General features: G+C 41.9%; 1 protein-coding gene across 50 annotated transcripts in view; it reads right to left on the reverse strand.

The window, feature by feature from the left end:
- ULK4 (unc-51 like kinase 4) overlaps positions 1-13,213 on the reverse strand; it is a 507,208-nt gene extending 493,995 nt beyond the window's left edge. For 46 of the 50 annotated variants that reach the window (XR_015150977.1, XM_086366093.1, XM_086366087.1 and 43 more), the window contains exons 1-4: positions 13,138-13,213; positions 7,266-7,459; positions 3,495-3,594; positions 1,744-1,883 (exon numbers count right to left, since the gene is read on the reverse strand). Coding sequence is in view for 49 of the 50 variants with exons in the window: in XM_086366093.1 (XP_086222219.1) it covers positions 1,744-1,883; positions 3,495-3,594; positions 7,266-7,403 (378 nt within the window). In the remaining variant the exon portion in view is untranslated. Of the gene's footprint in view, positions 1-1,743; positions 1,884-3,494; positions 3,595-7,265; positions 7,460-10,390; positions 10,527-11,232; positions 11,751-13,137 lie in introns of those variants that run through there. The other 4 variants (XM_086366070.1, XM_086366064.1, XM_086366050.1 and 1 more) reach the window with 2 other exon arrangements.
- Positions 13,214-22,950: the final 9,737 nt, after the last annotated feature.

A 22,950-nucleotide genomic window follows, 5' to 3' on the forward strand; every position in this document is an offset into this window, starting at 1 on the left:
AGATTATGAACAGCTGATATGAGACCTCATTAAAGAGCTCATGTGTAGGAGCTGGCACATTATAGCCTCTGGGCCATATACTGCTACTGCCTATGTTTGTACAAGCATGAGCTAAACATGGTTTTTATGGTTCTACTAACTACTACTAAGTCACTTCAGTCATGTCCAACTCTGTGCGACCCCATAGACGGCAGCCCACCAGGCTCCCCTGTCCCTGGGATTCTCCAGGCAAGAACACTGGAGTGGGTTGCCATTTCCTTCTCCAATGCATGAAAGTGAAAAGTCAAAGTGAAGTCGCTCAATTGTGTCAGACTCTTAGTGACCCCATGGACTGCAGCCCACCAGGTTCCTCTGTCCATGGGATTTTCCAGGCAAGAGTACTGGAGTGGGGTGCCATTGCCTGGTTCTAAGTGGTTGAAAAAAATGAAAATAATACTTCTTGACAGGTAAAAATTACATGAAACTGACATTTCCATGTCCACAAATAGAGGTTTTTTTGAAACAAAGTTACACCCATCCATTTACACATTGTCCACAGCTACTTTCAGGGCTGTAACACAATTAAGTGGTTATAGTCTTCATACAAGTATATGAATATTTCAAATAAGAATGTCTGTTAACACAGAGTTTTTATGGAGTTTTTCTTTTGTAGATTTCATTACATTCTTCTACAGATGGCCTAAAGTAACATTTAACAAGAACATACTCAACTTTTCATTCCATTAACAAAGGAAAAGTAGTAGCAACTAAGACCAGTAACACATACAATCCCTCAGAGTATGAACTTGTAAAGGTAACAGGTGCCACTGACTGCGAATTTCACCTAAACATAATATGTAATTCTCACTATCTCCTTGAAATATCTACCCCCCCCACCCCCGCCACATCACAGGCAAGAAACCTAAGGTACAAAGAGACAGAAAGGGTAACGGGTCCAGGACACACAGCATCTCAGTGTCAGTGTTGATGTGACTCAGACACTAAGGAGGTCTGTGACTCTACAACACTGAAACACATCTGCTGCTGCTGCTAAGTCACTTCAGTCGTGTCCGACTCTGTGCGACCCCATAGACAGCAGTCCACCAGGCTCCCCCATCCCTGGGATTCTCCAGGCAAGAACACTGGAGTGGGTTGCCATGTCCTTCTCCAACGCATGAAAGTGAAAAGTGAAAGTGCAGTCGCTCAGTCGTGTTCGACTCTGTGCGACCCCGTGGACTGCTGCCTACCAGGCTCCTCCATCCATGGGATTTTCCAGGCAAGAGTACTGGAGTGGGGTGCCATTGCCTTCTCCGGAAACACATCTAGCAATGGGTAATTATTTCTACCAGAAAAGAAAAACGTTTGATACAAAATAGCAGGAATCAAACACACATTGTCAAGAATGTCATTATCAAACTAAAATAATGGCTCATAAGTGTGAACTATAATTTAAGAACGAAGAGTCTTATTCTATAGGTTTCTTGGGCTCATCAACCACAACATACCTCAAGAGCAATGATACTCACTCCGAGAATCCTGAAAGGAGGGGAGATTTCACTTTCTAAAAGGTACTTCAATAGGCAGCTAAATAGGAACCTAAAATATAATACTATGTACTTCCTTTTGTTAAAAAAAAAATGTTGACTAAAAAATTTCAAGATGCTCTAAATAGATCAAAGTTGTATCTAAAAATAAAAATATCTTTGAGGAAGCATTATAAATTGAGACACGAACAGTCAGGGAATCAAAACGTTTATGAATTACCTTCCTGGGAGAAATGTCACAAAAGAGAATGCCAAGTTGATGAAGATGGTGTAATCCAGTCAGCAGGTCAATCCCAAATTCTCTCACTACATCTTCTGGGAGGTTTTCATCTTGAGCAATAACCATTTCTAAAGAACCACCTGCAAGTTGATTAAAATCACCCACTTTAACCCACCAGCATTACACAGTGCCTCTAGAAAGGTTCCATGCTGGGACCTGAGCATTAAAACATGATCAAATCAGTCCATCTGGACAATCTGACGGGGAAACATACTCGTGAATGAACACTGGTCCAGGAACCCTAATAGGAAGCTCCACAGTCCAGAGCCAGCTAAGGGCGAGTGGCTGCTCGGCCTGGAAGGACAGTCAATAAATATGCCAGTGGAGTGAAGGAAGAATCACTCTGGCACTGTGATCTCTCACTCCAGACCCCTTGGGAAAGAAACAGCTACAGAAATTAGTGTTAAGTGCTACTATAAACGGTACACTTTAATCACACTGTGCAAAGGACAGTCATGTTTACCCCCATGCAAAGCTAGGTCACATTCCGCAAGTACTGCCTGACACAAAAAGGTGCTCTTCCTTAAGTGTTAGGAAATTACAAACTCTGATGTAATAATAGGTCAGTGGCAGACATACTGTGAATTCCACGTCTATATCCTTCCAAGGTCCCTGTCTACTCTACCACCTAAGTGGCAGAAACAAACTTTTTTTTTTTTTTTAGGATCAAGATTATAATCAGAAGTCAAGTTCACAGAAAAGGAAGTCTTAGCTGGCAGCTGAAAGTTCAATCAGAATTCCTGTGATGAAGGTAGGAGGCATTCTGAGTTCTGTTCATTTTGTTTGGTGAGTGAGGAACCATTCCAAACACAGGTATAAATGAGTTAGGTTGTTACAACAGCCAGGGGTCAGAAATAACTGCTGAAACAAAAAGTAACACAGGTGGAGTCCCCTGATCACCTCAACAGTGTATACATCTTATGAAAGAAATTAAACCACTGTCTCCTCCCGTTGATTCAAAAAATAAAATGCAAAATGCAAATAATTTACAATTCCAGATAAGCTCTTTCATAATTGCTTTATAAATTCTAAGGGCCAATAGGTAAGAGACTCATAAAGCTAGAAGTTATTACATTTTATCTTAATATTTAATGATTCTTTATTATTACTCAATGTATAACTGTGGTACTTCTTACATTTTTTCCTAAACACACTGAAACTAAAAGTCCAGACAATACCTATGTATTTAGTCACCTTTCTCTCTGTATACAGTCTTGGAAAATTTTATCAAGCAAGAGCTATGTTATCTCTAATTATTTCCAGGTGGTAGAATTTGTTGATCCATTTATTTTTCTATATTGCTTAAGTTTTACTAATGCAAGTATCCTTCGCATAAGAATAAAAAAATAAGAACTAATTAGGCAATAGATAGTTTACTTCAAATCTTTTATTTTTCTTGAATGGAAAAACTTGATCAATCACTAAAAATTATGTCTAAATTTTATGAAGATGATTTAGTATTATTTTATACCAAAATAAAGTTAACCCTAAACTGCATCTCTTCCTCTTACCAAACACCTTTGCCTTTTTCCTGTCCCTAATATATCAAACAACAGATGTTCAAGTTAATGTAGTCAATAGTATGCTTCTATTCATAATAGAAGGAAAAGTGAAAAATAACAAAACCTACATCACATATTTTTTCAAAGCAATACACGGTGACTATAATCGTAGCACTTCTTGGCTCCTACCTGTGCAGAGTTCCACAACTAGCCAGAGATGATTGCTGGTTTCATACCATTCATGAAAAGTTACAATGTTCTTGTGTTTAATTTCATGGGTGAGACGGACCTATAAAAACACACAGCATTCACACTGAGAAAAAAATTCTTAAAACCTTTGAATCTATTAAGAAACACCTAAATATCACACCTGGGAAATACATAAGAAAACAATGGAACTTATTCAGTGGAATAAAATAATAAATAATTTAAAATATAGACATTAAGAATGATGGTTATGTGCTTACTCGCTCAGTCGTGTCTGACTCTGTGACCCCATGGACTGTACAGCCTGTCAGGCTTCTCTGTCCATGGAATTCTCCAGACAAGAATACTAGAGTGGGTTGCCATTTCCTTCCCCAGGGGATCTTCCTGACCCAGGGATCAAACTCATATCTTCTGCATTGCAGGTGGATTCTTTATCATCTGAGCCTTCAGGGAAGCCCTAATGTGAACATACTGATCTTAAAATGTACATTTCCAATGGATTATAAGAATACTTGTATACCAAAAAAAAGAGTGAATTCAAAAACTCAGTAATAAAGATGCAAAAGCGTGTCCATTGAGGGAGGAGGGAGGAGGGTTCAGGATGGGGAACACATGTATACCTGTGGCGGATTCATTTTGATATTTGGCAAAACTAATACAATTATGTAAGGTTTAAAAATAAAATAAAATTAATTTAAAAAAATAAAAAAAAATATTAAGTAGCTTTGGGGATTTTTGGCTTTCCCCATTTAAAAATCCCATTAAATATAGGAACTAAGACTACAAAAATGTGTATAGAACATCAAGACTCAATTGCTTGATGACTATCAAAGTGCACTGGATCCTTGCTTTCTGATTTTCTTAATAAAAAAAAAAAAAGGAAAGAAATTCTACTGTCACTCAACACAGGCTAATGAGCCCATAATTTGTAGAAATACAGAGCTCCCTGTTTAAGAAATGGAATTTGGCATGCTCCAGTAACAACTTGGTGGGCTCATATTGTAACAAAAATAAAGGAAAACTAATCTACATGACTTAGAAGACAGATGAGGAGAAAACCAAACAGAGTGACCAAGCGAGAATTTGAGGAGCATCTTGTAATAAATCCCCAATATAAGGCCACTAGAGAACGGGGAGAACCCTGGGTAAATAAGTTTAAAGGGATCCTTGCTAATTCTGGCTCGGGAAGGGGAGGTCCTAGCGAAAAAATAAAGGAGATACAGAAACCCCAAAAGAATTCAGGCCACGGCACACTCCTCCTGACCCTGCCCATCACTCAATATTTGCCAAGTACCTACTCTTCCAGACACCGCTCTGCCGATCTCACCCTCCACCCGGACCTCCATCGCCCACGTGCGGCCGCCGCTGGCCAGTGCAGGAGGCAGTGTGGCCAGCACTCGCCACAGAGGGCCACTGTGCTCTGGAGCGGCAGCCGGGATAAGCTTCAAGTGTAAAATACACACCAGACACCCAACAATCAACATCAGAATTAGAAAAATCTCTCAATGGTTACACGCTGAAAAAATAATACATGGTATTATTAATCTCATGAGATTAATATATATTAATAAGATGAATTTCACCTATTTATTATCCTTTTTCAATGTAGATACTATGTACTTTACAGTTAGATTTATAATCCCCATTATATATCTATTGGACAGCATTGCTAGATTTTTTTTTTTTAACTGGTAACATTATTCTCTCCAAAATTTCTTCCACACATCCTAATCCATGACCACCACTCACTCACTTTCCAGCTCACTCGCTCCAGGACTGCAATACTGGTTCAATCCAACCCTCCCCACAGTCTGCATACACCTAAGGCACTGAAGCAGACACAAACCATGCTGATTGCTCTGCCTTCCTCTGATGGTCCCCACTCTAAAGGGCCCCAGCCAGTCTGCCCTCCAGGTAAACCTATTCACATCTTTTCTTTCCTTTTCTCTGGAACACTGCCTGCCCGTTTCCCCTAAGTGAAGACTTAAGATTCTCACCTCAGTGAAAACGTAATCAGAAGAGAAATTCCTCCTGTTCCGAATCAACCAACCAGAGAGCATCTTGTCCCATACAGCTGTCTTCCCTCAACTGTTCACATGCCTTTCAAAAGCCAGCACCTCCTCACACAGGTGAGGATGGCTGTTTAAAATAATAATAAATAACAATAATGACAAAAATAACAAGTGTTGGCCACAGTGTGGAGAAATGAGATCCCTCGCACACTGCTGTGGGAACGTATAATGGTAGGGCCTCTGGGGAAAACCGAGTATTTCATGGGTTTGGAAAAATCGGTAATGACTTGTATTATTATAGCATCTATCATATAGAAGAGTTTCACTGCCCTAAAATCCTCTGTGCTCCGCCTATTCATCCCTCCCACTCTCCCCGACCCCCCAAACTCTGGCAACTACTGATCGTTTTACTGTTTCCATAGTTTTGCCTTTTCCAGAATGTCACATGGTTGGAATCATACACTATGCAGCCTTTCCAGACTGGCTTCTCTTACCAAACCATGTCCATTTATGGTTCCTCTGTGTCTACTTGTGGCTTGACTGCCCATTTCCTTTTATTAATGAACAGTATTCCAGTGTATATATGTTCCAGTTTGTTTATTGATTACAAATAAAGCTGCTGTAAACATCTGTGTGCAGGTTTTTGTGTGGACCTAAGTTTTCAACTCTTTTGGCTAAGTACCAAGAGTGTGGTACTTATTCATTCAGAACTCTTTTCATCTTGCAAAAATGAAAATTTCTACACATTAAATAATAACTCCCCATTTCCCCTTTCACTGGCAATCACCATTGTATTGTACTTTGTTTCTGAAAGGTACCTCATATAAGATGGTGATGGCTGCACAGTAATAGGCATATACTTACTGACAATATTAAACTACATACTGAAAATGGTTAAGATGATAAACTTCGTTATGTGTGCTGCTGCTAAGTTACTTCAGTCGTGTCCCACTCTGTGCGACCCCATAGATGGCAGCCAACCAGGCTCCACTGTCCCTGGGATTCTCCAGGCAAGAACACTGGAGTGGGTTGCCATTTCCTTCTCCAATGCATGAAAATGAAAAGTCAAAGTGAAGTTGCTCAGTCGTGTCCGACTCTTAGTGACCCCATGGACTGCAGCCCACCAGGCTCCTCTGTCCATGGGATTTTCCAGGCAAGAGTACTGAAGTGGGGCGCCATTGCCTTCTCCGTTGTTATGTGTATTTTTCCACAATTAAAAAAAATAGCTAGGTTTGGTCCAAGGAGTCTGGGATGTAAAGTGGTACAACTATTTTAAACCCAAGTTACTCTCACCTAATGTCCTTCCTTTGGAAAGCTTCATAATCATGTACTAAATTTAAAAGTAAATGATCTAGGGACTTCCCTGATGCTCCAGTAGCTAAGACTCCTAGCTCCCAATGCAAGGAGCCAGGGTTTGATCCCTGGTCAAGGAACTAGATCCCAACTGCCACAGCTAAGTCCTGTCACATTCAAATAAATTTATTCTTAAGTGATCTGATACAGACTGTATTTTCCCTGACTCATAAAAAAAATAAAAACCAGAAATCTAAGTTGCTAATTATTGATACTTGAGTATGTTTAGGAGCCATTATTCAGGACTACTGGCACTAAAGAGAGAAGGTCACCCATTCCAGACTGAAAATGGACCGTCTGCTACAGTGAGTTCAGGGACTTCTGTTTACATACTACTTACTCCATCTGATCATCTCTTCCCAAAGGGAGAGAAACATACTTGACTTACCCAGTTGGTTATTTCAGGCCTCCTGCACTTATCACTACAAAGAATAGCTACAAAATTGATGGTCCCCTTCCGTCGTCCCTTGTAGACCACAGTCTTGCTTCCTCGGCCAATCTCCTCATACAGGATGAAGTTTTCCATCTCTGGGTTGACTTCTCACCTTCGGTAAAATGACAGCCTAATAGCATCTCTAACTCCTAAAAAGTAAACAAATATGACACTTCAAAACCCAAACTAGCTGCATGATTGATTAGCCTAAGCTATTTAATATGTAATCAATAAATCTAGTAATTCTATCAATTCAAAAATCCACCTACAAATGTTGATACAAGTATCTTTGTTTTTGTAAAATGAAAAAAAACTAAGAAAAAAAAATTCAAAAACCAATATTCAACTCCCTAATGACAAGACCGTAACAAAAATAATGAAAATGACAGCTATTTTGAACACATGGAACAAAACCAGGGAATGAATGAGATTTCAGTCAATGTATCTTGACACAGCTCTTACTCTGTTACACCGGAAAGCACTTTGTGTCAGTAACTGTGTAATGAATGGGGTAGTAAGCTCCATCTAACCATAAATTATGAGAAATGAGACAATGCATGTGAAAACACTATATAAATAAATATGAAATGATAGTATTTCTATCTAACCCACAGAGATTTTAAGAGTCAATTCAAATATTATTTGAAGTCAGTGGTCAGCAAACTACTGGTTCCTGGGCCATATCCAGCCTGCTGAGTCCTTTGTAAATAAGTGGAACACAGCCATGTCCAGTCATTTATATGCTGTCTAAGGATGCTTTCCAGCTATGACAGCAATGTTGAGTAGTAGTAAGAGTGACCCTATGATCTGCACACCCTCTAAAATATTTACTACCTGGCCCTTTACTGAAGAAAGTTTGCCAACTCTTTCAAATTATTTTTTTTAAACCACCCACTAAAACAACTTCATTTTCTTGGCCAACAAAATCACCTTATATTCATGAGTGAATAACAATCTGATGTAGTCTTTTACGAGGCCATGCGGTTGCAAAGAGTCAGACATAACTTAGCAACTAAACAACAGGGGCTTATACTTTAGCCAAGAACAGAAGTGTCAATACTTATACTGATAGTAGATATGCTTTCAGTTCAGTTCAGTTGCTCAGTCGTGTCCGACTCTTTGCGACCCCATGAACCACAGCACACCAGGCCTCCCTGTCCATCACCAACTCCCGGAGTCCACCCAAACCCATGTCCATCAAGTCGATGATGCGATCCAACATCTCATCCTCTGTCGTCCCTTCTCTTCCTGCCCTCAATCTTTCCCAGCATCAGGGTCTTTTCCAATGACTCAGGTCTTTGCATCAGGTGGTCAAAGTATTGGAGTTTCAGCTTCAACATCAGTCCTTCCAATGAACACCCAGAACTGATCTCCTTTAGGATGGACTGGTTGGATTTCCTTGCAGTCCAAGGGACTCCCAAGACCCTTTTCCAACACCATAGTTCAAAAGCATCAATTCTTCGGTGCTCACCTTTCTTTACAGTCCAACTCTCACATCCATACATGACCACTGGAAAAACCATAGCCTTGACTAGACGGACCTTTGTTGGCAAAGTAATGTCTCGGCTTTTGAATATGCTGTCTAGGTTGGTCATAACTTTCCTTCCAAGGAGTAAGCGTCTTTTAATTTCATGGCCGCAATCACCACCTACAGTGATTTTGGAGCCCAAAAAAATAAAGTCTGACACTGTTTCCACTGTTTCCCCATCTATCTGCCATGAAGCAATAGGAGCGGATGCCATGGTCTTAGTTTTCTGAATGCTGAGCTTTAAGTCAACTTTTTCACTCTCCTCTTTCACTTTCAAGAGGCTCTTTAGTTCTTCTTCACTTTCTGTCATAAGGGTGGTGACACCTGCATATCTGAGGTTAGTGATATTTCTCCCGGCAATCTTGATTCCAGCTTGTGCTTCCTCCAGCCCAGCGTTTCTCATGATGTGCTTTCAGAGTAGCTCAAAATCTTGGAATGCTAAGGAAGTAACGTGGTTTCCTTACTTCCAGGAGAAATAAAATTTTAAGTGCTCCTATGTTCAGAAATGATTAAAAGCAGTACTTTCACCTGCCAGGTGAACTATTATTAAGATTCTGAGGCATTCTAAGCTTGACATTCCAGAAGCAGAACAAAATCACCTGGCTGCTATTAATATTGCTGCAAGAAATGCTGCCCTTAAACGGACCAACAGCAACCAAACCTCTGTCATGGTCCAAAGAGATATTTCCCAAAATGATAATTTAGAAAAACTGGCACAAAGTGCCAACAGTTGGCCTCAGAAAAGGAAAAACAAGATTAGAAATTCAACAACTGTTGGTTTGGTAAGAGAAAAAGCTTTGGTTTGGACTAAGGAACAGCCTTGCCCTATGAGAGACTAAAATCCCCACTCCTTATCCCTGTACATGCATTTTGTCAGTCTACTAACAAAATACGGCCTTCATGAATCAATACCACTGGGGAAACATCAACTAGTGGCAAATGGATTACATACTGCATCATCTAACAGACAAAGTATGATTTAGTCATGATCTGTGTGTTGTCACACTGGACTGAATCCTTTGCTTGCAGACAGTCTACTGCCTCTTATGGGGCTAAAGGACCAGCATTTTTAAGACTCAACTGGCAAAATACAGAGGCCCTCCAAATATCTCGACCAAAAGCATGGCTGTTGGTCCTTCTAAATCTCAGATCCACCCCTTCTGTAATTCAGAAACTCTCAACCTCTTGAGACAGTCACAGGACATCCAATGCACTGGGCTCCTGCTTCTTACAATCCACAACTAATAAACGGAGAGTTACTCCAACATTGAAAGGCCTAATTGCTTCTACGAAAAATAACCATGTTTTGGCAGGGCAGTCTTTTTATAGGGCACCCTCAGGAAACAAAGACCTCCAGCATCACACCTTGCAACCTGGAGAGTTCATTTACTGGAAAAGACACTTCTGGAAGAACCATCTTCAGCATCACTAGAAAGGTACCTACTGAGTATTTCTAACCAACCCTTGTGCCACCGAACTCCAAGGAACACAACTTTTGGATTCATGTGACACATCTAAAGAAAGTGCAGAACTCTACTGGACCTGACTTTACCTTCTGACTGGATCTGAAAGTAAAGATTCTGTGGAATTAAAGCAGACAACATCCAATGAGACAGCTTTCCCAAGGTATGCAGATCTGGCCTGCGGAAGTTTGCCACTGCGGGGCTGCACCCTGAAGGCCCACGAGCCTTGTAACTGCTCAGTCTCAGACAGAGAGCCTGGAGTCAGCAACAGACATAAATGACTTATTGGACACAGGGTCTTAAATGCCTGAAGCAAGGTGCTGGAGAGACAATCCACTGTGTGTGGCAGACAGCAGGCAGAACAGGACAGGGCAGCAATCTTCACTACTTGAGGGAGGAGGAGTCTACCATTTACAAGGCAACTGATGCCAGGTGGGCTCATCAGGTACCAGAGACTAATGAAGAGGATTGGATAGTCCTGTGAGTGAAGTAGGGTGTGGTTGAGCAAGGCATGTACAGAAACCAAGAGAACAGCCATCCTGAATGGGCTAACCATTCGGTCGCCAACGCCAAACCTTAGATTATGGAATAAGACTTCATATGATCACCAATGTCTGTGATCTTGATAACATATAGATTTTAGATTAAAAGTGCCTGGTAGATCTCTCTCCTACCCCTCCTTGGTAACTGTTATCTTAATAGGTTTCCACTCTGCACTTTCCCCTCCACCTGAGACACTACACCCAGGAAAGATACTTTCTGACATAGAGGGACAAAAAGCCTCTGCAACTACAAAACCTGACTCTTGATCAGCGATGCTTTCAGAGGAAGATCCTGATCAAAAGAGAGAAATAGAAAATATGTATATACATATTAAACAAAAATCTCGATTAAATAAAGTTGGGAGACAAGAAGTGGGGCGCTCTCATACCCTGTGATGATAGCCGAGCTCAACTGGAAGAAGAATGAATCCTCTTCTTTCCTACCAAGGACTCCGTCAATGGAGTCTTTGTTTACTACAGCCTTCCCAACTTACTCTTCCCCTTTATAAAATCTTTCTCCTCCCCTGCCAAGCTGCGGAACTGCACCATGTCTTGTCATGGTTACACACGCCGAATTGGAATTCCCTGCTGATGCCAAATAAGGCCATTTTTCCTGGAGAAATATCTGGCAGTCGTTTGGTTCCTGAGCCGCCAAAATGCAGCCTTAACAGGAGAAATTATGTGTCAAAGAAAAATAACCTGAGATCTTAAATGTTCACAAACTGGTTATATTATGATACACCAGCACAAGATGTTAAAATAAGTTCTTATATAAGATGAGTGATTCCTTCAGAACAAGTTTTTAGGCCACAAGAAAAAAAAATGTTAAAATTTTGAATTTGAGTCGGGCCAAGTTCATTTCCTCAATCTTTCACTGAATAGAGGCATCTGAGCAGGGCACCACCTGAAATTAACAAAACATATCAATTACAGAGTAGGCTTAGACAAGGGTGGTTTATTACCTGCAGTATTTCCTCTCTCTATGGGCTCAACTTCCTTTCAATCAGACTATTTTATAAGTTATCTTTCAGATTTGAAAACCATTGTCTGTAAGATTTTTTTTTTTACTCAGTCCAAGGATGTTCCTCACCTCAGACTTCCTAATGCACATTTTTAAAATGTTGTAATTTCTTAAATTGTAAAACAAAACACAAATACAGAAAAACCCACAAAATAAACATATAAAGAATTATTACAAGAAGGCCATCCTTGTAATCACCACCCAGACCAGCCACAGCACTTTGCCAAGAAGTCCTTCCCCGAGCCTCCAACAATCACAACTCCTCAATACTCCCTCCAAAAGTAATCACTCTCCTGACTTCCATGCGTTTCTTTATAGTTTCCTCATTCAAGTGCGCATTCCCAGACACCTCAGTTTAGTCTTGCACATTTTCTAAAAAGCATTGTGCGTCTTTTAAGTCTCTTTTAATCTGGAAGTTCACCCAGGTATCATCAGAGCAACTCACACCTATGAGCAGTTGAAGCATTTATGATTTCAGCGGGCTGGGCCTATACTCAAACTCTGAAACAAGGGCAGGCAGCAGGGGCACGCAGGTGAAGACAAGAACCTCCTCTTAATCATCCACACCTTCAAATCTTTAAACTCGCTCTCTAGCAGCATTAGCAACACCCAGGAACTGAGAAGTGCAAATTCCCCACCATGGGGCCCAGACCTTACTGGATCAAAAACTCTGGAAGCGGGATCCAGCAATTTGCGTTTTAACTAGCCCTGCGGTTGCACGCTACCTTAGAAACCCAAGTCAACCTTTCCCGAGAGCAGAAGAGAAGTCGGGCACTACACTGAGCCCTAAACTGGTGCTCCTCCTCGCAGCACTTTTCGGACCAAATCAATTGTAGGCTTTGAGCTTCGACTGACCTCGAAAGCGTAGGCTCTAGGTCGCTACGTTAACACCCTCTCTTCCCGCCCCCGCCCCCTCAAACTGGAGGCTTTCACTGCCTCCCCACGTCCAACGACATCAGTCAGCGAGGCCAGCTTAGAACCCGGGAAAAGCTAAACCAGAGTTTTAAGAGATAAAACTCCGAATATGAGGTGTCTATAAAGCTCATCTCCAGAGCCCAGGTCCTAGAAGACGTGTTCCGCGTACCCTAAATCGAAAGTTTTGTAGAGTTCAACACAAGCACAAAAAAAGCGGAGCCAGAACAGAGAGGGGGCGCTGGGGGCAAAGGGTCCACGGAGGGAGAGAGAGTGGTGGGCGGAACCCCTCCAGACCGGCGAACGCTGAGAGAGACAGGGACACAAATTCGTGGCCCCTAAAACCGCCACTGCCGCTCACCTGCTCACTCGCTAGTGAGAATCCGCAGGTCCATGGGATACCTAGCGTGAGTGCTAGCGTCTCGGCCCCCACGCCTGAAGACGAGTCCACTGGCCAAAGGCCAGGGGCGAAGCAATGGAGCAAGGCGGGACGCAAAAGGAATCCGTGAAACCGTGTAGGTGAAGCACCCCTCCGGGTTTGGATTCGGCCAGCCCGTCTCCAAGGCAGCACGCAGAACGCCGCTTTGAGCGCCCAGCGCTGATTGGCTGAGCACTTTCGGTTCCCATTGGCTGGGGCCGGGAAATGGAGCTGCTGGGTGCCCGTATTACAGCGTTGATCCATCCGGACAGTGGGTGGGGGAATCGGGGCTTTGGGCTGGTCGTTGGGGCCCTTCCTGGGTAGCAGTTGCATAATTGGTGGCAGTGCAGTCTTGTGCCCTCATCATTTCTTCCTTTCTCCACTGTCTTCAGTTTTCTTCCATCCTTTTAGGTGAAAGGGGCAACTTAGTCTGTAACAATCGCTCCTCAGGTTCCTACTCCTTTAGAAAAGAGAAGGTTACGGATTATCTCCCTTCTTGTACATGAGAAAAGACCAGAAACCTGATCTCGAGTTGGTTGATTATGACTTTCGAAGCTCCAAACTCTCAAATTCCAACTACTAGAAAAGTTAGCACAAGCTCCTCTCTTCCACACGGAGTTAGCTCACAGATAATCACCTTTGGCATCAGAATTATCTGAAGCTCTGGTTAAAACAGGGCCCACCCACCCACAGAACTTCTGATTCTGTAAATCTGATGAGCCCCCAAAGTTCTCATATCTATTAAGGTGATGTGAATGTTGCGGATAACGGACCACGCTCTGCAAACCTTTACGGGTAGGAACTGTGTCTGTCTCTCATCTCAGGTTTAATCATGTCTCCTGTTCTTTGACTTCTAACCCTTCTTGCCTTCCCAAGAGTTTTAAATTGGCCTTGATTGTCAGTTTTTTTGTATTTAGGAGATTTGATCTGGAAAAAAATTTCCTTATATATCAGTTCAGTTCAGTTCAGTCGCTCAGTCGTGTCCGACTCTTTGTGACCCCGTGAATCGCAGCACGCCAGGCCTCCCTGTCCATCACAAACTCCCAGAGTTCACTCAGACTCAAGTCCATCGAGTCAGTGATGCCATCCAGCCATCTCATCCTCTGTCGTCCCCTTCTCCTCCTGCCCCCAATCCCTCCCAGCATCAGAGTCTTTTCCAATGAGTCAGCTCTTCGCACGAGGTGGCCAAAGTACTCACTTCCTAATCAATCAAGACATATAATGAAATATCAGCTAGTTTATTCTGAGTTTTGACAGCCTCGTCCTTAGTGTTAGAAATAAGTATCTGGAATATAGTTCTTCCTTAAAACTGGTTAAATACACATCACCTGTGTTGAAGAAGTTCCCATATTCTTGAAACAACTAGGGAAGCTAAAAAAGATGTTCCACTTCTACTTAGGAGCCAAACCAGGTCATTTGGGAAAGGCTATAACTGTCCTCACAAAATAATTTGGATTCATGATTCGAGGAACTGAACACATCAATTTACCACAAAGCCTCCCAAATTCTAAGACTTAAACCCTAATGGCACTTAACAAGGAAGGAAGAATGAAATTAGAGCACTCCCTAATACCATTTGTTGTTGTTGAGTCACTCAGTCCTGTCCAACTCTCTTGCAACCCATGGACTGTAGCCCCAAGGTTCCCCTGTCCATGGGGATTCTCCAGGCAAGGATACTGGAGTAGGTTGCCATTTCCTTCTCCACCCTAATTCCATACACAAAAAAATAAAATGGATTGAAGACCTAAATGTAAAGCTGCTGCTGCTGCTAAGTCGCTTCAGTCATGTCCGACTCTGTGCGACCCCATAGACGGCAGCCCACCAGGCTCCACCACCCCTGGGATTCTCCAGGCAAGAACACTAGAGTGGGTTGCCATTTCCTTCTCCAATGCATGAAAAGTGAAAGTCAAGTCGCTCAGTCGTGTCTGACCCTTAGCGACCCCGTGGACTGCAGCCTACCAGGCTCCTCCATCCATGGGATTTTCCAGGCAAGAGTACTGCAGTGGGGTGCCGTCGCCTTCTCCAAATGTAAAGCTAGACACTATAAAACCCTGAGAGGAAAACATAGGCAGAACATTCTTTGACATAAATCTCAGCAAGATCTTTTTTGACCCACGACCTAGAGTAATGAAAATAAAAACAAAAATAAATGGGACCGAACTAACCTTAAAAACTTTTGCATAGCAAAGTAAACCATAAACAAAATGAAAAGATAACCCTCGGAATGGGAGAAAATATTTGCAAATGAAGCAACCAACAAGGGATTAATCTCCAAAATATATAAACAGCTCATGCAGCTCACTATCAAACAAATCAAAACATGAGCTAAAGATATAAGTAGACATTTCTCCAAAGAAGACATAAAGATGGCCAAAAAGCACATGAAAAGCTACTCAACATCACTACTTATAGAGAAATGTAAATCAAACCTTCAGTGAGTTATCACCTCACACCAGTCAGAATGGCCATCATCAAAATATATACAAACAATAAATCCTGGCTAGGATATATGCAGAAAAGGGAACCCTCCTACACTGTTGGAGGGAATGTAAATTGGTACACCCACTGTGAAGAACAGTATGGAGAATCCTCAAAAAACTAAAAATGCCATATGACCTAGCAATCCCACTCCTGGGCATAATATAGCCAGAGAAAACCATAGTAATTTTAAAAGATACATGCAACCCAGTGTTTATTGCAGCACTATTTACAATAGCCAGGATATGGGGAACAACCTAAATGTCCGTCAACAGAGGAATGGATAAAGATGTGGTACGTATGTACAATGGACTATTAGTCATAAAAGGAAAGAAAATAGTTCATTTGCTGAGATGTGGATAGATCTAGAGATTGTCATATACAGTGAAGTCAGAAGGAGAAAATGTCATATAACATCTCTTATATGTGGAATCTAGAAAAAATAGTGAAAAGTGAAAGTCGCTGGATCATGTCTAACTCTTTCTGACCCCATGGACTATATAGTCCATGGAATTCTCTAGGCCAGAATACTGGAGTGGGTAGCCTTTCCCTTCTCCAGGGGATCTTCCCAACCCAGGGATCAAACTCAGGTCTGTCCCTTTACCATCTGAGCCACAAGGGAAGCCCAAAAATTCTGGAGTGGGTAGCCTATCCCTTCTCCAGCAGATCTTCCCGACCAGGAATCAAACTGGAGTCTCCTACATTGCAGGTGGATTCATTACCAACTGAGCTATCAGGGAAGCCTGAAAAAGTAGTACAGTTCAGTTCAGTCGCTCAGTCGTGTCCGACTCTTTGTGACCCCATGAATTGCAGCACCCAGGCCTCCCTGTCCATCACCAACTCCGAGAGTTCACCCAGACTCACGTCCATCGAGTCAGTGATGCCATCCAGCCATCTCATCCTCTGTCATCCCCTTCTCTTGCCCCCAATCCCTCCCAGCATCAGAGTCTTTTCCAATGAGTCAACTCTTCACATGAGGTGGCCAAAGTACTGGAGTTTCAGCTTTAGCATCATTCCTTCCAAAGAAATCCCAGGGCTGATCTCCTTCAGAACGGACTGGTTGGCTCTCCTTGCAGTCCAAGGGACTCTCAAGAGTCTTCTCCAACACCACAGTTCAAAAGCATCAATTCTTCAGTGCTCAGCCTTCTTCACAGTCCAACTCTCACATCCATACATGACCACAGGAAAAACCATAGCCTTGACTAGACAAAACCTTTGTTGGCAAAGTAATGTCTCTGCTTTTGAATATGCTGTCTAGGTTGGTCATAACTTTCCTTCCAAGGAGTAAGAGTCTTTTAATTTCATGGCTGCAATCACCATCTGCAGTGATTTTGGAGCCCAAAAAAATATTTGCAAAACAGAAATCAAGACACAGATATAAAGATCAAACTTAAGGATACCAAGAGGGAAAGGGGAGGGTGATGTGAAGTGGGAGATTGGGACTAACATAGATACACTGCTGCTGCCACTGCTAAGTTGCGACGTGTCTGACTCTGTGCGACCCCAGAGACGGCAGACCACCAGGCTCCTCTATCCCTGGGATTCTCCAGGCAAGAATACTGGAGGGAGTTGCCATTTCCTTTTCCAATGCATGAAAGTGAAAAGCGAAAATGAAGTTGCTTCTCAGTCATCTGACTCTTGACGACCCCATGGACTGTAGCCTACCAGGCTCCTCCGTCCATGGGATTTTCCAGGCAAGAGTACTGGAGTGGGGTGCCATTGCCTTCTCCATAGATACACTACTGTATATAAAATAGATAACTAGTGATAACCTACTGTATAGCACAGGAAACTCTCCACAATGCTCTGTGATTTAAATGGGAAGGAAACCCAAAAAAGAGAAGATATATGTGTACGTGTGGTTGATTCCGTTTTTGCTGTACAGCAGAAAGTAACAAAACATTGTAAAGCAGCTATACTCCAATAAAAATTAATTTTAAAAGAACAAGGAAGGAAGTCATCATCAGATGGAAAATCTAAGGCCTTTCCATCTGGAACACAGAAAACACTTGGAAAAGCAGAGCATCTATAGCAGAAGTAGCCCCAACTCAGCCACTAACATTTGAGTCTCCAGGCATATAATCCTCATCTTGGTAATAGATGAAAGGAACTCCACCTCCCTTACCAGCTGGCTTGACACTCTGGGCAACATCTGTCGGCCCTGGCTTTTGCTTTCAAGATGAAAACTTCAAATCACTTTGTTAGTGACGTGAGCAAAGGACCTAGAGCACCGGAGGATGGGGAATGTCTTCTGAACCTTGTGGCCCTTCCTGCCCAGAAAGATAGCATGGCTAGTGTTTTTATATTTGATGCAAAGATTGGAAGTTTCCTTGTTGGGGAAAGAATTTGCCCAAGAGAAAATATTGACATCTAGCTTAGTGAAGGTCTCCCAGTGAAAGAGCCTATCTCAGTGCCTTGACCCAAAATGAAGTTTATTAATCAATAAACCTTCAAAATATGCAATAAATACTGAATGAGCCTTTTAGTGTCTTACTCTTGCATGTGAGGGCTTCCCTGGTGGCTCAGCTGGTAAACAATCTGCCTGCAATGTGGGAGACCTGGGTTCAATCCCTGGGTTGGGAAGATCCCCTGGAGAAGGGAAAGGATACCCACTCCAGTATTCTGGCCTGGAGAATTCCATGGACTGTATAGTCCATGGGGTCACAAAAAGTTGGACATGGCTGAGCAACTTTCACTTCACTTGTATGTGAACACATAGAAATATCAAGATAAATAAGAAAAGACTCTAACATTAAAGACAAAGATTTAAATAAGCAAATGAATAAAAGTAACAAAGGAAACAAAGACTGCATAAAACTGAAATTTCAAAACTATAATTTGTATCTTTATAAATGCTATAAAGTTCTATAAATAAAGTTTTATAGCATCCATAGTTTCCACTTTATTTTCTCTTTAAGAGATATTTAAGAACTAGGTTCTGTTCATTTTTAATTAACAACTGGATAGATTTTTGCTGTTGTTGTTGGCCTGTATGCTACTTGATTTGAGGGATTTTTTGAAATTTCCTCTGTGCTCTAATAAGTGATTAATATTAAATGTTCCACGGGCATTTGGAAAGAAGATATATTTTTATTTGTTGGGTTCAAAATTTCGTATGCCTACTTGCAAGCTTAGTAACTGACATGTTCAAATCTTTTAAATCCTCTTTTTCTGATGCTTTATCCTGCTTGCTCTGCCAGTTCCTAAGAACCATTTTTGGAAGTTACTCATTACAGTTATGGATTTGCCAATACTTTGTCATTAGATTTAATTCAAGCTTAGAAAAATAACAACAAACTGTGCTGATGGAAACGAAAGGCCTCCGTAAAGATAAACACAGAAATGAATGAAACAGAAGGGAGAGTGGGTAGGAATCCACTCAACAGGGGTGTAAATTTGAGAGGGCAGGAGATGGTTTCCATGACGTTCTTCCGGGTTGTCATTTCCCCAGAGAACTGGACAAAGAGGTTGGCCATGGTGTCACGGGGTCTCTAGCCCTCCCTAAGATGCGACACGCTTTGCTCTCAGGTGGCCAGCTCAGGGAACAGACCCTGCTGGGGACGAAAGCTGGAGGCTGGAGTCCAGGATTTGCTGCGCCTCGTCACTCTGGAAGGCCTGGGAGAAAGCATGATCGTTCTTCCAGCATCAACTTCTTAATGAAGAACCGGACACCATCTCCCTCTTAGATGGGGGATTTCCCACCTTATAATATTATTAATAACTCATAGCCCGTAAAATGCCCTTTCTCCTTTAATAACAAAATTATTCATTCTAACATGCATCACATGTACTGTGGCAACTCCAGGATGAACTAGATTTCCAGTGAAAATATGTATATTTTTTGGCCACTTCGTGTGACAAATTTCTTAATGGTCCCTTTCCAGATCCTCTTTACTTCTGGCCCTGACTCCCCTTTACCTGACGCTGCTTCCTTCTTCTTCCTTCCTCAAAGCTCCTATTACTGTGTGAAACAAAATTTACTGAAGGTGTGGCAATAGCAGAGAAGGGTTACAACACAACTGAAAACTGAGTGTTAGAAATGGATACAGATATAGAAAACAAACTTCTGATAACCAAAGGGGAGAGTGTGAGATGGATAAGTTAGGAGTTTGATATTAATATATATATCAGATCAGATCAGATCAGTCGCTCAGTCATGTCCGACTCTTTGCGACCCCATGAATCGCAGCACGCCAGGCCTCCCTGTCCATCACCAACTCCCGGAGTTCACTCAGACTCACGTCCATCGAGTCAGTGATGCCATCCAGCCATCTCATCCTCTGTCGTCCCCTTCTCCTCCTGCCCCGATCCCTCCCAGCATCAGAGTCTTTTCCAATGAGTCAACTCTTCACATGAGGTGGCCAAAGTACTGGAGTTGCAGCTTTAGCATCATTCCTTCCAAAGAAATCCCAGGGCTGATCTCCTTCAGAACGGACTGGTTGGATCTCCTTGCAGTCCAAGGGACTCTCAAGAGTCTTCTCCAACACCACAGTTCAAAAGCATCAATTCTTCGGCACTCAGCCTTCTTCACAGTCCAACTCTCACATCCATACATGACCACAGGAAAAACCATAGCCTTGACTAGACGAACATTTGTTGGCAAACTGATGTCTCTGCTTTTGAATATGCTATCTAGGTTGGTCATAACTTTACTTCCAAGGAGTAAGTGTCTTTTAATTTCATGGCTGCAGTCACCATCTGCAGTGATTTTGGAGCCCAGAAAACTAAAGTCTGACACTGTTTCCACTGTTTCCCCATCTATTTCCCATGAAGTGATGGGACCGGATGCCATGATCTTCGTTTTCTGAATGTTGAGCTTTAAGCCAACTTGTTCACTCTCCACTTTCACTTTCATCAAGAGGCTTTTGAGTTCCTCTTCACTTTCTTCCATAAGGGTGGTGTCATCTGCATATCTGAGGTTATTGATATTTCTGCCAGCAATCTTGATTCCAGCTTGTGTTTCTTCCAGTCCAGTGTTTCTCATGATGTACTCTGCATATAAGTTGAATAAACAGGGTGACAATATACTGCCTTGATGTACTCCTTTTCCTATTTGGAACCAGTCTGTTGTTCCATGTCCAGTTCTAACTGTTGCTTCCTGACCTGCATACAGATTTCTCAAGAGGCAGATCAGGTGGTCTGGTATTCCCATCTCTTTCAGAATTTTCCACAGTTTATTGTGATCCACATAGTCAAAGGCTTTGGCATAGTCAATAAAGCAGAAATCAATGTTTTTCTGGAACTCTCTTGCTTTTTCCATGATCCAGCGGATGTTGGCAATTTGATCTCTGGTTCCTCTGCCTTTTCTAAAACCAGCTTGAACATCAGGAAGTTCACAGTTCACATATTGCTGAAGCCTGGCTTGGAGAATTTTGAGCATTACTTTACTAGCGTGTGATATGTACACTAGTATAAATAACCGAGAAGGCAATGGCACCCCACTCCAGTATTCTTGCCTGGAAAATCCCATGGATGGAGGAGCCTGGTGGGCTGCAGTCCAAGGGGTCACTAAGAGTCGGACAGGACTGAGAGACTTCACTTTCACTTTTCACTTTCATGGATTGGAGAAGGAAATGGCAACCCACTCCAGTGTTCTTGCCTGGAGAATCCCAGGGACGGGGGAGCCTGGTAAGACTATGGGGTCGCACAGAGTCGGACACGACTGAGGCGACGAAGCAGCAGCAGCAGTATAAATAAAAGAGAAAACCAACAAGGACCTACTATAATAGCACAGGTAACTACACTCAATACCTTGAAACAAACTATAATGGAAAAGAACCTAAAAAACAATATATGTGTGAATCACTGAATCACTTTGCTGTACACCTGAAATTAATACTAACATTGTAAAACAACTAATTTTAATAAAAAAAATTTTAAGTGAGTGTTAGATGTAATGCTGGTAAGAGTGTTAGAAAGCAGGCACTTTCGAATTGATGATGGGTGAGCAATTTGTCAATAACTGTCAAAATAATAAATGCACATCCCCATTGACCCAGAAATTCTAATTCTAAAAATTTATCTAGTAGATATATTCTTTACATTTGCAAGATGACATATGCACAAAAGTGTTCGTTACAGCCTCCTTTGTAATTTTTTTTAAATTGATATCAACTCAAATTTCTATCAACCGAAGACTGATTAAATTAGAAATGAATCTGCTCTTTGTGTATGGATATGAAAATGTCTCCAAGATTAATGAATAAAGGGAAAAAGCAAGGTGCATAACACTGAGCGTAGTAGACTACCATTTGTGGAGAGAAAAAAAGAGGGGCAAGAATATATGTCACTATTTGCTCATATGTTAAAAAAAAATAGATTCAGCATCTGCTGAATGATGGACAGGAAACGGGTAAGTACTGACCGGGTGGAGGGGAAGTGGGTAGGTGGGTGCAGGACTGAGTATGAGAGATGCATTTTGTACAGTTCAAATGTGGAAGCACATAACTGTCCTACGTATTCTATCTGTACATCATGTAATTTAAATGAATACGTTTATATTTTATATACATGTATACTTTATTTATATGTCTATAATTTAAGTGGACAAAATGGAATGTGGCCCAGTGATAGCCTGAAAGTCCTCCCACCAGTAACCACACACCATGCACCACCCTCCTCCCTGGACTCTGCCTGTTTTCTCTTATTACCTCTTTACCCTCCTTTCTTCCTTGTTCTCTGGGGAAAACTGTAAGTCTTAGCATGTGATCTGATGGAGCATCTGAACTCTGTAGCCATTACTCACCTCCCTCTAGACAGAACTGATCTTATCTAACCTTTCATCATCAGAAAATTCATCGAGGAGTTTGCCTAGACAAATATCACCCACTCCTGAGTTTTACCTTTAGCAGTGCAAAGAATCTTCAGATTATTTGAATTCAGATATTTCACTTATTCAGATTTTCTCAGATTATTAGGTCAGCCTCCCTAAGAGTCTGTGACAGGGGAGAGGAGAGGAAAACTGTCCTTGTCCAGAGTAAAAGTCAATTTCTTTTCCTCTTATTTTTTTTTCCACTACACCACGCTGGATCTTAGTTCCCTGACCCAGTATCAAACCCATGCCCCCTGCATTGGGAGAACTGAGTCTTAACCACTGGACCACCAGGGAAGTCCTTCTTTTCCTCTTTCCTGATACAGTTAACAATGAGTATCTCTGATTTTTTTCCCTTTATTCTTAGGGTAGTGTCAAAGGCTTAACACTTCCTTTGTGATTAAAAAAAAAAAATATTTTCAATCTTAAGCCTTTCCCACAGAGAGATTAGCTATTTACCTATCTTT

This window comes from Bos grunniens, chromosome 22 (genome assembly GCF_055505025.1).
Source record: "Bos grunniens cultivar Pamir isolate PY7600 chromosome 22, Bosgru_T2T1.0, whole genome shotgun sequence".
Classification (NCBI taxonomy): Eukaryota; Metazoa; Chordata; class Mammalia; order Artiodactyla; family Bovidae; genus Bos; species Bos grunniens.